The sequence below is a fragment of the Clupea harengus genome, chromosome 18 (genome assembly GCF_900700415.2).
Source record: "Clupea harengus chromosome 18, Ch_v2.0.2, whole genome shotgun sequence".
Lineage (NCBI taxonomy): Eukaryota > Metazoa > Chordata > Actinopteri > Clupeiformes > Clupeidae > Clupea > Clupea harengus.
The window spans coordinates 5099710-5111877 of record NC_045169.1 but is presented as its reverse complement, the minus strand read 5'-3'; the positions used below and the strand labels follow the sequence as shown (position 1 = coordinate 5111877).

The 12168-nt window shown below is 42.7% G+C and overlaps 2 protein-coding genes across 6 annotated transcripts in view; both read left to right on the top strand.

Annotated features, from left to right (window-relative positions):
• The window catches only part of dock8 (dedicator of cytokinesis 8), a 44517-nt gene extending 35491 nt beyond the window's left edge, over positions 1–9026 (top strand). For all 4 annotated transcript variants that reach the window (XM_031584520.2, XM_012820623.3, XM_031584521.2 and 1 more), the window contains 12 exons: positions 1116–1274; positions 1869–1969; positions 2345–2537; positions 3401–3544; positions 3643–3774; positions 3949–4083; positions 4230–4319; positions 4565–4801; positions 5603–5746; positions 7176–7282; positions 7447–7620; positions 7856–9026. In XM_031584520.2, the coding sequence (XP_031440380.1) occupies positions 1116–1274; positions 1869–1969; positions 2345–2537; positions 3401–3544; positions 3643–3774; positions 3949–4083; positions 4230–4319; positions 4565–4801; positions 5603–5746; positions 7176–7282; positions 7447–7620; positions 7856–7907 (1668 nt within the window). In that variant the 3' untranslated portion in view covers positions 7908–9026. The remainder of the gene's footprint in view (positions 1–1115; positions 1275–1868; positions 1970–2344; positions 2538–3400; positions 3545–3642; positions 3775–3948; positions 4084–4229; positions 4320–4564; positions 4802–5602; positions 5747–7175; positions 7283–7446; positions 7621–7855) is intronic.
• A 400-nt stretch (positions 9027–9426) lies between these two features.
• The window catches only part of aopep (aminopeptidase O (putative)), a 55753-nt gene continuing 53011 nt past the window's right edge, over positions 9427–12168 (top strand). Inside the window, exons 1-3 of one of the 2 annotated variants that reach the window (XM_031584523.2) lie at positions 9427–11319; positions 11422–11588; positions 11743–11875. In XM_031584523.2, coding sequence (XP_031440383.1) covers positions 10565–11319; positions 11422–11588; positions 11743–11875 — 1055 coding nt within the window. In that variant the 5' untranslated portion in view covers positions 9427–10564. The remainder of the gene's footprint in view (positions 11320–11421; positions 11589–11742; positions 11876–12168) is intronic. The other variant, XM_031584524.2, reaches the window with a different exon arrangement.

Sequence of the window (12168 nt, the reverse complement as noted above, 5' to 3'; positions counted from 1 at the left end):
TAGTCATTTTTTCTGAGTCAGAGAAAACAGTGTGTTTTGCTGTGAGAGTAAGTGGGTGAGATATTGGGTGTGTTTGTTTTCGAATGCCCATCACCTGTCAAAAACGCGCGCACCCGGTCTCGCTTCAGCCTTCCTGTCAATCACTCTCGGCCTGCTGCAGCGACTGTCTGATTGGCTCGAGGAACGGCAACGATCGTCAGGTGCACAACTTCCACATGAGTGACATCCTGAGTTGCGCTCGCCCTGCATTTTTATTATCTCCTGCCGCCACCTCTCTCTCTCTCTCTCTTTCTTTCTCTCTTTCTCTCACTCTCTCACTCACTCCGTCAGATGAAACAGAGTGAAGAATGTAGTTGCTCTTGAGAGAGAGGGAAATGTGGAATCATTTTGCCTGGGAAACGCTGATCTGAAGTCATCCTTCACAGCGAGAATGGTGCGGTCTGACCTCAGTGCAAGGACGCAGACAAGCTTAAGTGGCCTTCCTATATGGTCAATTTAACGTAATGGTGCCATTAGGATGATTCATCGATGGCGCTGCTGCTGACGTTAGCGGGGGAATCATTCTGAGGTCTCTCCGAAAAAAGAAAAAAAAAGAAGAGACTTGTTTTCAAACCTGGCCCAGCCTTGTATTTACTGTTGTACAATTATTCATAACAGAGCTCAAACATTCTGAACTCGATCACCTTAAATCACATGAGTATAGCACCATCAGGCTATATGATGAACTCGATCACCTTAAATCCCATGAGTATAGCACCATCAGGCTATATGATGAACTCGATCACCTTAAATCCCATGAGTATATCACCATCAGGTTATATGATGAACTCGATCACCTTAAAACCTATGAGTATAGCACCATCAGGTTATATCATGTGGGAATTAGAGGCTAATGTCCCATCATGGGCAAAATATTTCAGCTTTGTATTGCGTGTTTATGACAGAGGGGGGTTACTAAGACTTCTGAAAAAGCAGTTTAAGGACTGGATCCCATTGGACTCATTTTCACACCTACTGGGTTGTGCTTGGGAAATATGAAATATGAAATGGAAAGTGATGCATGCAAGATAAAGCATGAGAAAGCCATCATCTCAATTGTGCGACGGTCTCTCCAGAACTTCTCCAGGGTGAAGATGCAGGTGACCATGTCGCTGGCCTCTCTGGTGGGGAAGTCGTCGGACGTGCAGGAGGAGTACCTGCGGCGGTCCTTCCGCACGGTCCTGGCCTACGCCGAGGAGGACACCGAGATGCAGGCCACACAGCTGCCCTCTCAGGTGAGCCGAAACATCCAGACTGGGCTTCATTGGCATGGCAACAGTGAAATGAAGGAATGCTTTGAGAAATTGGTTATGGTATACGGTATGCAGGTTTGAGAAATGGATTACATTATGCAAATTTGAGCATCAGAATGTTTTGTGTGTGTGTGTGTGTGTGTGTGTGTGTGTGTGTGTGTGTGTGAGTGAGGGTTGTGCTTGGCTGATGATTTAGGGTATTCTGTCATGTAAAGCCACTGAAAGTAGTGTACCGGTAATGTGAGTGAGCGTTATCGTTAGCATCTGTAGTGTAATGTGAGTGAGCGTTATCGTTAGCATCTGTAGTGTAATGTGAGTGAGCGTTATCGTTAGCATCTGTAGTGTAATGTGAGTGAGTGTTATCGTTAGCATCTGTAGTGTAATGTGAGTGAGTGTTATCGTTAGCATCTGTAGTGTAATGTGAGTGTTATCGTTAGCATCTGTAGTGTAATGTGAGTGAGTGTTATCGTTAGCCTCTGTAGTGTAATGTGAGTGAGTGTTATCGTTAGCATCTGTAGTGTAATGTGAGTGAGTGTTATCATTAGCATCTGTAGACCGATGCCTTGTCATCCTCAGGTGGATGAGCTGCTGGGGAACCTCAACAGCATCCTGTCAGACACCGTGAAGATGAAAGAGTTCCAGGAGGATCCAGAGATGCTGATGGACCTGATGTACAGGTGAGGAGACCGCACAGACCCCCACACACACACACACACACACACACACACACATATACACACATACACATACAGTATCATCATTTCAGTAGATTTCAGTAGTCATTTGTTGTTTTGTGATCGGTCCATGGCCTGCATTTTAGTAATGGTTAATCATGAACAAATGGTATTATTTAAATTAAGCCATCTTGCAGCTAATAGTCTACATTTATTTACGGGAAAAATATTCATCAGTTCTGTCAATCAGTTCTGTCTGTGAAATTCATGGTTAAATGAAAGTCCACCCCAGTCTGTCAGGTTTGGTACGTATGCCAGATATTGGCCTGTTCTGTGTCTGATTGTGTGTGTTCCATGTGGCCTGTGTCTCCACCGTAGAATCGCCAAGGGTTACCAGACGTCCCCAGACCTGAGGCTCACCTGGCTACAGAACATGGCGGAGAAGCACAACGTCAAGAAGTGCTACACGGAGTCGGCCATGTGCCTGGTGCACGCCGCCGCCCTGGTGGCCGAGTACCTGAGCATGCTGGAGGACCACAAGTACCTGCCTGTGGGCAGCGTCACCTTCCAGGTGAGCCCCTGTCCTCTCGCTGGGTATTAGAGCAGGCGCAGGTGCCACTTATTCTCTATGGAGGAATGGTTATGAAGCAGTTGGTGTCGCACTTATGCCATATTACAACTGGAGTGATTTAGAGCGTTATATTAATTTAATTTATTTTATATTCATTCATTCAGTTATACTCACTACACCCATCCACTGTGCCAGCCATTTTACCCATTGCATCCTCCAGTTTGGAGTAACCAGCACATCAACACTGTTGACCAAAACAACATTTCATTGAACTGCTGAAATTGAGCTTTCTGCCTCGCCTACTGCTATATTCATAGTAACACCTGACAAATGTTGTCTCAACCAAATGTCTGTTGGTTTAGTGTGTATTGGTTTTCCCAGACTGTCTCCGTTAGGTTCCTGTGTGGTGGGGTGCAATGTGGCATGTCCCTGAAATCTAAACAAAAAATAGTTTTGCTCGTTAAACATTTACACACACAAATTGCTTATTGATTAGCAGCATCACTTATGGCTGTATAGATCCAATAAGTAGGAGGCTAGATATTACACAGACAGCAGTAAGATGGTTTGAAATTATGAGCACAAATGCACTGAAGAATGCAGCAAAATGTAAGGATGGTTTCCTGTGCGCTTGTTCTCATCCGACCACAAGAGGGCGCTGCTGTGTTTGAGTCACCTATTCCTCCCCCACTCAAGTCATCAGAAAAGATTCGAAAAGATATTAGTAAAACTTTCACTGTGTAAAATATTTATTTTTATAAATATTATCATAATCTTTTTTACCTGGACATTAAGTAATCCTGATTTCACCTTGATCAAAATAAATGATACAAATTCTGAATATTTTCTGCTTCTCGTCCCAGAACCTCTCTCCTAACGTGCTTGAAGAGTCGGCCGTGTCCGATGACGTCCTGTCCCCGGACGAGGACGGCGTGTGCTCTGGCCGCTGCTTCACGGAGAATGGCCTGGTGGATATGCTGGAGCAGGCCGCAGAGCTCTTCAGCAACGTGAGTCACACGGTGTTAGCGTGACCAGAGAGATGCTGCAGAGTTCTGGAATGTTCTTCACTTCATCTCTGCCCTTGTCCTTTCCCCGCTCATGACAGGGTGCGCTCTATGAGGCCGTGAATGAAGTTTACAAGATCATGATTCCCATCCTGGAGGCTCATAGAGATTTCCGGAAACTGGCTTCCATCCATGACAAGCTTCAGAGAGCCTTTGAGAGCATTATACTAAAGGCAAGCATAGTGTCAAGTAAATGAATGCTATAATTTTTTAGATAATTATTGTAATTGTTTTTTTTTTTAGATGACTTCATTTCGATTCTTTTTAATGACATCTATTATGAAGTTGTTATGACAACACAAAGTTAGGACTTGTTCTCACATCCCGAGGGTGTATCTCTCCAACAGGGACACAAGAGGATGTTTGGGACGTACTTCAGGGTTGGGTTTTACGGCAGCAAGTTCGGAGACCTGGATGAACGGGAGTTCGTCTATAAGGAGCCAGCCATCACCCACCTCCCTGAGATCTCCCACAGACTAGAGGTGAGATTCTTTGGACTTTCAGGTTGGAATTTTCAGCTTATACCACTCACAAGATTTGAGGTTGCTTACCTTTTTCTGTTTACCCCCCCCCCCCCCCCACACACACACACACACACACACACAAACAAACATACACACACACACAGGGCTTCTACAGTCAGTGCTTTGGAGATGGCGTTTTAGAAATGATCAAGGACTCCACGCCTGTTGACAAGAACAAACTGGACCCAAACAAGGTGAAACATGCATTTTAAAACATAACAACACGCATTTCAAGCGATTCATTAAAATGAGAACTCCCATGAAGTATCTTCGTTTCTACCTTGACTATATATATACGTAAATACCATGCACAACTATGTTCGTGCTGGAGAGTTGCCGAGAGACTATTTCAATGTTATTGACTCTATACACATAAAGTTGAATTGAATTGAATTGAATTGAATTGAATTGAATTGAATCGTCTTGTTTGTACCACCAGGCCTACATCCAGATCACCTTTGTGGAGCCCTTCTTTGACGACTATGAGATGAAAGACCGACTGACCAACTTCGAGAAGAACTTCAACCTGCGGCGCTTCATGTACACCACGCCCTTCACCAAGAGCGGGCGGCCGCGCGGCGAGCTGAACGAGCAGTACAAGCGCAAGACCATCCTCACCACCATGCACTCCTTCCCCTACGTCAAGACGCGCATACACGTCATCCAGAAAGACGAGGTACTGCCATCTAGGGGCTGGAGGTAGAACAGAACTTGTATCCGCAGTGAGTTCATAGGGCACTTGGCCCTTGCATGAACCCACTGTTGAGGTATTTTTTTTCCTGCTGTGCCATGAGTGTAAAATATTCTTCATGGGTGACAGTATGTACTTAGTGCTTTCATAAATCCACAGTGATGATAGGACAGCCTCAAAATTACAGTATGCCACATGTGCACTATGAAGGCACTGCTGTAATGAGAGATCTTTCAACGGCTCCTCAGTTGCATTTCAGAAATGAAAAAAAAAAAAAAAAGCTGGCATGCCTGCATCATAGATAATTGGTAGTGCGCCCGAGAGAACATGTAGAGTTATAACTACCTGACAGGAAATGGAAAAGACAAGAATAAGTGACAGGATCCTGTGTTAGAAATACCTAAAGATTTATTTTTTTATGACGGAAAAAAGAAAAGGCAAGTTGATCAGTGGAAAATCAAGCAAAAAGCTGACAATAATTTGTCTTTGGAATTCAAGTGATATTTTGTATTTATGTGGATAACTTGTTGAATTCTCCAGTTCAACTATGCTTGTAGTTTGAACCATGCTACACAAATTATGACTATAAAACATTATAGAATAGCTGAAATTGAGCCATTTATCAGAGTTAGCCTGGCTATAGGTTTTATAACTCATCAAATGTTTAATATACGACAATCATGCCCTAAAATTCTGTGTGCCACTTTCTACAACAAACTGGATACACCCACCTGCCCTAAATGACAGATGGGAATAAATCCTCCTGTGTTCTCCTGTTGTGTGTAGTTTGACCTCACCCCTATCGAGGTGGCCATCGAGGACATGCAGAAGAAGACCCGTGAGCTAGCCGTGGCCACGCACAGGGAGCAGCCGGACGCCAAGATGCTGCAGATGGTTCTGCAGGGCTCTGTGGGGGCAACCGTCAACCAGGTACGACCCATGACGAGCAATACCCTGAGGGATTCACCCATGACGAGCGATACCCTGGGGGATTCTCCTCAGTTCATCATTAGATCCAAGCATTCTAGGATTCTAGTTTGATCTTTAAGATTGCATTTACTTATAAGCAAGTTGGCTGGGTAAACTCGTTCTTGTATTATATGTGATATTTTCAGTGCAGATTTATCCATGCAGTCACCTACATGTGAGGTTTTCACTGAGTTTCTTAGAAGATGGGCTTTGCACTTTAGTCTCTCGGGGCTGTCTTTTGATGGGGATCTGATCATGAAAGCTCTCTATGTTGTTTTCATTTTTTTTTAAGAAAATACTTTGATGTCTGATATTGTATATTAGGCAACGGTTGGACTAATGAGCTGATGTTAGTCATCATTCAGTACCGCTGAGATACCCAGTGATGTGTGATTAGCATAGCTATGGAAATTCAAAGCATTCCACCCATGGCAAGAATGCACAGGGAGCAAAACTCTGACCCAGGAGTTTGGTGTTTCATTTTGTATTTAACGTTAACTCCGTTTCCAACCACATAGATGAGACTCACACTGTTCCACATACACCAACCCAGTTTTTCACACAGGGCAATACGAAAGCAGCGCCACAGTTTTACAGCAGAATAACATAATGAGTAGGGCTGAACGATTAATTGCATTTGCGATTTAATCGCGATATGATAGAACGCGATTTTCTAACCGCAACGTTCGCGATTAAAAACGTGGTCTAAAAATAAAAAATTATAATTTTTTTTCTTTTTTTTTTTAAAGATGGTACATTTTGCACAGAGTGTTTAAAAAGTGCATGCCTAGTGTTTATACTTAAAATTACTTTTTTTAAATTACTTAAATGCACAGTGGCAAAGCCACTGATTTGTTGTTCTTGTTTCTGTAATGAGCAGTTAAATAAAAATCTAAAATGTGGGAAAGAATATTTTACACTAAATGTATCTAATATTGTGTTGTTCATATTTAAATCATTCATTACGTTTTGTTGGGGAAAAAAAGAGGAAAAAAAAAATTGCATATTAAATCGCAATCGCAATATTTTGGTAAAAAAATCGCAATTACATTATTTTCCCAAATCGTTCAGCCCTAATAATGAGGCATAATTGCCTCACATTGTCTTCACAAAGGCTAGTAAACATTGTAAAGTTTAGATTTGTTTATAGTTTCTAACAATAGAATAGTGTTTTACTAGTGGTTGTTTGTAATTTATGTTTGAAGCAAAATGATTCGGGGTAGGACAATAAAATACTGGGCACTCAAATCATTGTGAATCTAGGTGAACATGATGCAGAAAAAACAGGGAGATATTTGGAATATGAGTAGTCAAAATGATTCAAAAGATATAGAAATGTTCAGGGGAAGTCAGCTATTGTGATTACCGTCTATGTCTGTCTGCGTTACAGGGCCCATTGGAGGTGGCCTCAGTGTTCCTGAATGAAATCCCAGCAGACCCCAAACTCTTCCGTCATCACAACAAACTGCGCCTGTGTTTCAAGGAATTCATTATGCGGTGAGTGAAAAAATAAAACATTATGAGTTTGAAAGTATGTGCTATTATACCCATTACAACACCCCAACAATATATTTGTACAGAGCAGACAAACCCGAATACACACACAATACTTCAGCATTTGAGGTTTAGACTGACGTTGTGTGTATGGTGATTTCACTCAGTTGTGGGGAGGCTGTTGAGAAGAACAAACACCTCATCACTCCAGACCAGAAGGAGTACCAGAGTGAGCTGAAGAAGAACTACAACAGGTTGAGGGAGAACCTGCGGCCCATGCTGGAGAGGAAGATTCCGGAACTGTACAAACCCATGCACCCATCCAAGCCCCGTCTTGAGAGGTGGGTCAGACACGTTCTCTTTCGGGGGGCTGCTTCAGTATCCGTGGTTACCAAATTGCTCAGAATAGAGCTCGCATAGACTATAGATGCCTGTAATTTTACATGCCACTGATTTTTTTTCATCCGAGAAAAATCGGATCATAGATTGGGACGAATCCATGCATTCTCCTACCACCACCTAATGATTGCTTGCTGCTTGTCACTCAGTTTGCTCTCTGTTTCGCCTCCCTCACAGGGACAACGTCAAACGGCTCAGTTTCCGGCGAACCCAGGAGGAGAATTCATGAGGGGGGGGGGGGGCTGATGTGCGGGGACCGCCAAGGAGCTGGATCTCAGCTGAATCTGCTCAGTCCTGTTCCAAAGCGACGCAACACGGCACATCAGATGTACAGAGAAAGGCAGTGTGGCGCAGAAACTTCTGTGCACACAGCACTCTGAAGTATGCACACTTAACTGTTGCTGTACAAGTACTCTGGTAGTACACGCAGCACACACCAGACCTTCACACTGCCAGTGTAGAGTTCTTGCACTGTGCGTGGATTCCATTTGTGTAGATTTCAAACATGCCGCAGGATTTGCCATTACGTGTCATTGCTGTGTAGCTTCGGCACAAGTGGGGGTCTAATCCCCTAAACCCTGAAATGCCTTTATATGTCATGTAAAGGCCCTGGTACTGGAAATGTTGCTGTAAAATAAAAGGATATTGATGAAACATATGGGCATTTCTATTTGCGTTTACGTTTTTGAATGTTTGTTTGTTTGTTTTTTTTATTTTAATGTTTCATTTTGATTCGGCAGTTCAGCTAATTTGCACAATTCATGCTGGTCATTTCCATCTCTCAGGTCATTTCATGAGGGTTCGATATTTTCATTTTAACACCATAGCTTACTGATGTTCTTAAAATAATTTAAAACATGGGAAATTACAGCCTGTCACATGATCTATGAGACAAATGAAAGGGTGTCACCCTGTGGAAGAAAGAATGGCAATCAAATTATACCCTAACTTTTGTAAAATGTCTGTACATGTAATATCTGGAGAAAATTTATTTTTCATATTTTTCTGTGAAAATAAAATGGAAAAAGGATTTATATGCACACTGTAGCTAGGTGTAATAGAATTTCAATTTTATTATTCTGTATTCTTTTATAGATTTATTTTTTATGTCTAACTTTTTGTCTGCTACAAAGGTTTAGCATCATCTGCCCCCCTCCTTGAAAATATCCTTAGTGACCGAATTGACTGCACATAACTGTCCATAGCCCATCTTGGATCTCTTAGATCTAAAGTAATGGTACCCACCTGTTACATTCCAGTGAGCTGCTGGCCTTTCCTTCGTTTCCATTGTTTTTGTTATTTTACAGTCATTCAGTGCACTTCAGATTAATAAATACTGAAATACTGAGTTGACTGTTTTGTATTTTGTGTGGTGATCAAATTACTTGTGTGAATTACTTTCTTCACACACTATGGCTGTATGTGTAATGCTTTAGTTAATTAGCATTTTTTCCTCATAAGATCAATAAGTATTGCAAATGAACTATGTATGACTCAAATGTATAGAAGTAATTCAAATTATGAGGTGCCTACACAGTATACTAATCACTCAGTACTAATACAAATGACGATAGTGTACGAGTGAAAGGGTTTATGATTACTCTAACTTATATAAAACTTGTTTCTTTGTTGCATTATACATGTACTTGTTTTAAGTTTACCACGTTAGGATAACTAATGCAAATAGAAATGACTACCCTTTTTAACGTTTATCCATACCGACATGCGTGTAAACCACTTTGCCAAGGCACGTTATTATGTCATTGTCAGACTGAAGGATGTTTTTCATAGAGCCCATAAAATAACGTTTGAGTTGTTCCTCGGTTATGTTTGTATTAGCATCTGTATAGGCTTCTTGCCTGTCTTACTGTCTATGGTAATAGATTGTCGCGCTGAGATGACGTAATTGCCTTTCGACGGAACACTCATGAGTAGCAAAAAGGTTGGTTATAAAGTTGCATTTGGTAGAACCAGAGAAGACTTTGGCAAAAACCTATTCACTGAGTTAGTCTTTTCCTGTATGATTAACCAGTTATTGAAAAATGAAAATGGAAACATTGTCGACAGATTGAGCTATTACAAAGCTAGTTTTGAAAGTGCATGGTCGAAACTATATACCATACTTGAGTTGCAGTACCCTCCTTAAGCGCCGTTCTCTTTTCGCAAATAAAATGTTTAAGAAACCATGTGTAAACATATTTCGTGTTGTGCAATAACTGTGGCCGCCAATTCGAAGCATTTGACATATTTCTGTAGAAATGTTTTTGTCTTAAACTCATCAAGACCAGCATATGGCTACACCATAGGGTAGATGCGCGAAAACTTCAAGAATACACCTGAACGTTGCATGAACTTTTCGGGGAAGTGCATTATTTTAAGCAGCTGTGTACTTCGTACAGCGAGTGATTTAGCACTCTACATAGGCTATTCGGCAGCAGGTTTTAAATCTCTTGAATGAGCTTAAACGTCGCTCACCTGCTTGTGTGGGTTATGTAACGACTGCAAAGAACACCTGCCCTTTCACTGGGAGTCCTGCCTGCTCAGTTCTCGTCCAGAGGGAAATCATTTTCCAAGCTTTTCACCAACCAGTTAACCATATTTAAGTATGCACTGCTATTTGTAAGACGTCTGCATTTGACGCTTTCTGTCATACCAGTTGACAAGTAGTATGTCCAGCGAAAGAACACTACTGTAGACAAGCAAACAGCATATTAACTCGTCCTCGTCACGACTATTGATTTGTGTTTTTAGGCTGCTCTGGTTTTATTTATAGTCACCTTTTTTGTAGGTAAATAATTGCATCGCATAACTTCTGTGGAACACGCATACAGGCTACACAAGTCAGGTTACACTCCTTACAATAAACATAAAAAGACGTAATAAACTATGGCAGAGATGCAGTCTGTTGAAGAACCTGACCTGGATCCCAACAAAGATGACCTGCCCCTGCGAGCGAACACTAACCACATGCTGGTAAGACACTACGTGCTTGACCTGGCTGTTCACTTTGAACGGAAGATCGTTGGTGGCAGCATTGTTCTCTTCCTTGAGCCTGGCAAAGCGCATGCAGAGGCCCCTGACTGTGACCCCACTGCATCTCTTTCCCCACCTCCAAAGCAACCAAAACAGGAACCTCAACATCAGTTCTGCCCAAATGAACCTGATGTAAGTCAAACAGAAGTCACAGTGGAGAACTGTGATGAAAAACAGGTTGGGGGAAATACGACATATTTATGGGAGGAAGGTATGTGTAATGACTTCACCTTAGTGTTCGACTGCTGCAACTTGTCAGTATCAAAGGTAGAGGAAGTTGACGTGGCTTCTGTGGCAGGCATGAGAGCACTCTTGGTTGACTGTGAGCAGCCTCCTCAAGCAGGACGTCTCTCATTCACGCTGGTAGAGAGACTGCTGGCCCTGTCCTCCGCTCGCTGGCAAGAGCAGCACAACTTGTACCTTCAGTGCAGTACTGCCCCCTGCCCAAGGGGGGCACTGCCCATCAGCTTCCACACCGACAACTGGAGCTTACAGCTCAGGAAGAGAGGAGTCTGCTGGCCTAGTGACTTCCCCCGCGTTATCCGGATCTGGTATGAAACCCAACCCGAGGGGGCCTCAGTGAGGTGGACCAAGACCCAGGATGGCAGGTTGGTGTGAATGGTGTGTGAGTGTCTTTGGACCAGAGTGTGTCAGTGCGGACGAGGGAATGCTGTTTACAGTGTGCTGCTGTGGGTCTGCTTGCACCTTAGGTGCTGTGTGTACACCATGGGCTCTCCCATCAACAACCGGGCCCTCTTCCCATGCCAGGAACCACCTGTTGCCATGTCAACATGGCAAGCCACTGTTATGGCCCCCAGTGAGTTCACGGTTCTGCTGAGTGGGGAGAACCACGCAACACCTGTCCAAGAGGAGTCCGGTAATGAACAATGCCTGTTTATATGAATAGGTTCTCTATTTGAAAAGTTCCCTTAGACTCATAGAAGCATATCTCTGTTTATTTCAGCTGGCTATGGCTGTAAATAGAAGTCAGTGTTGTCAAAGTTTTTAAAGTATTCATTCTTCTTTCCAAGGATTGTCACGTTGGACCTATTATGTTACCATGCCTATGCCTGCCTCCACTTTTACCTTGGCAGTGGGACAGTGGCACGAAGCCAAAGTAAAACCCAGCACTGGTGTGCAGGTCTTCACTGACTCAAACAACAGGTAGGGATTTGCATTTTCTCTCTGCCTCATACTTTCTTAGCTGTTTAATGCGTTCCTGTATGTGGAGCTACCAATGACTGAATTGTATACCGATGTCTGGGTAGGTCATGATCATCTTTTAAATGAGTGCATCAAATCTTCCAATAGGGTAAATGTGATTGTAGATAATCTGAAATATAATGTTATAAGAAGTCTTAGAGTTTAGGTCATCCTCTTTATCGAAGAATGGCCATGCTGGTCAGTACATGCACCTGTGCACAGTCAAGTACAGTTCAGTCAAGTACACTGCCCCG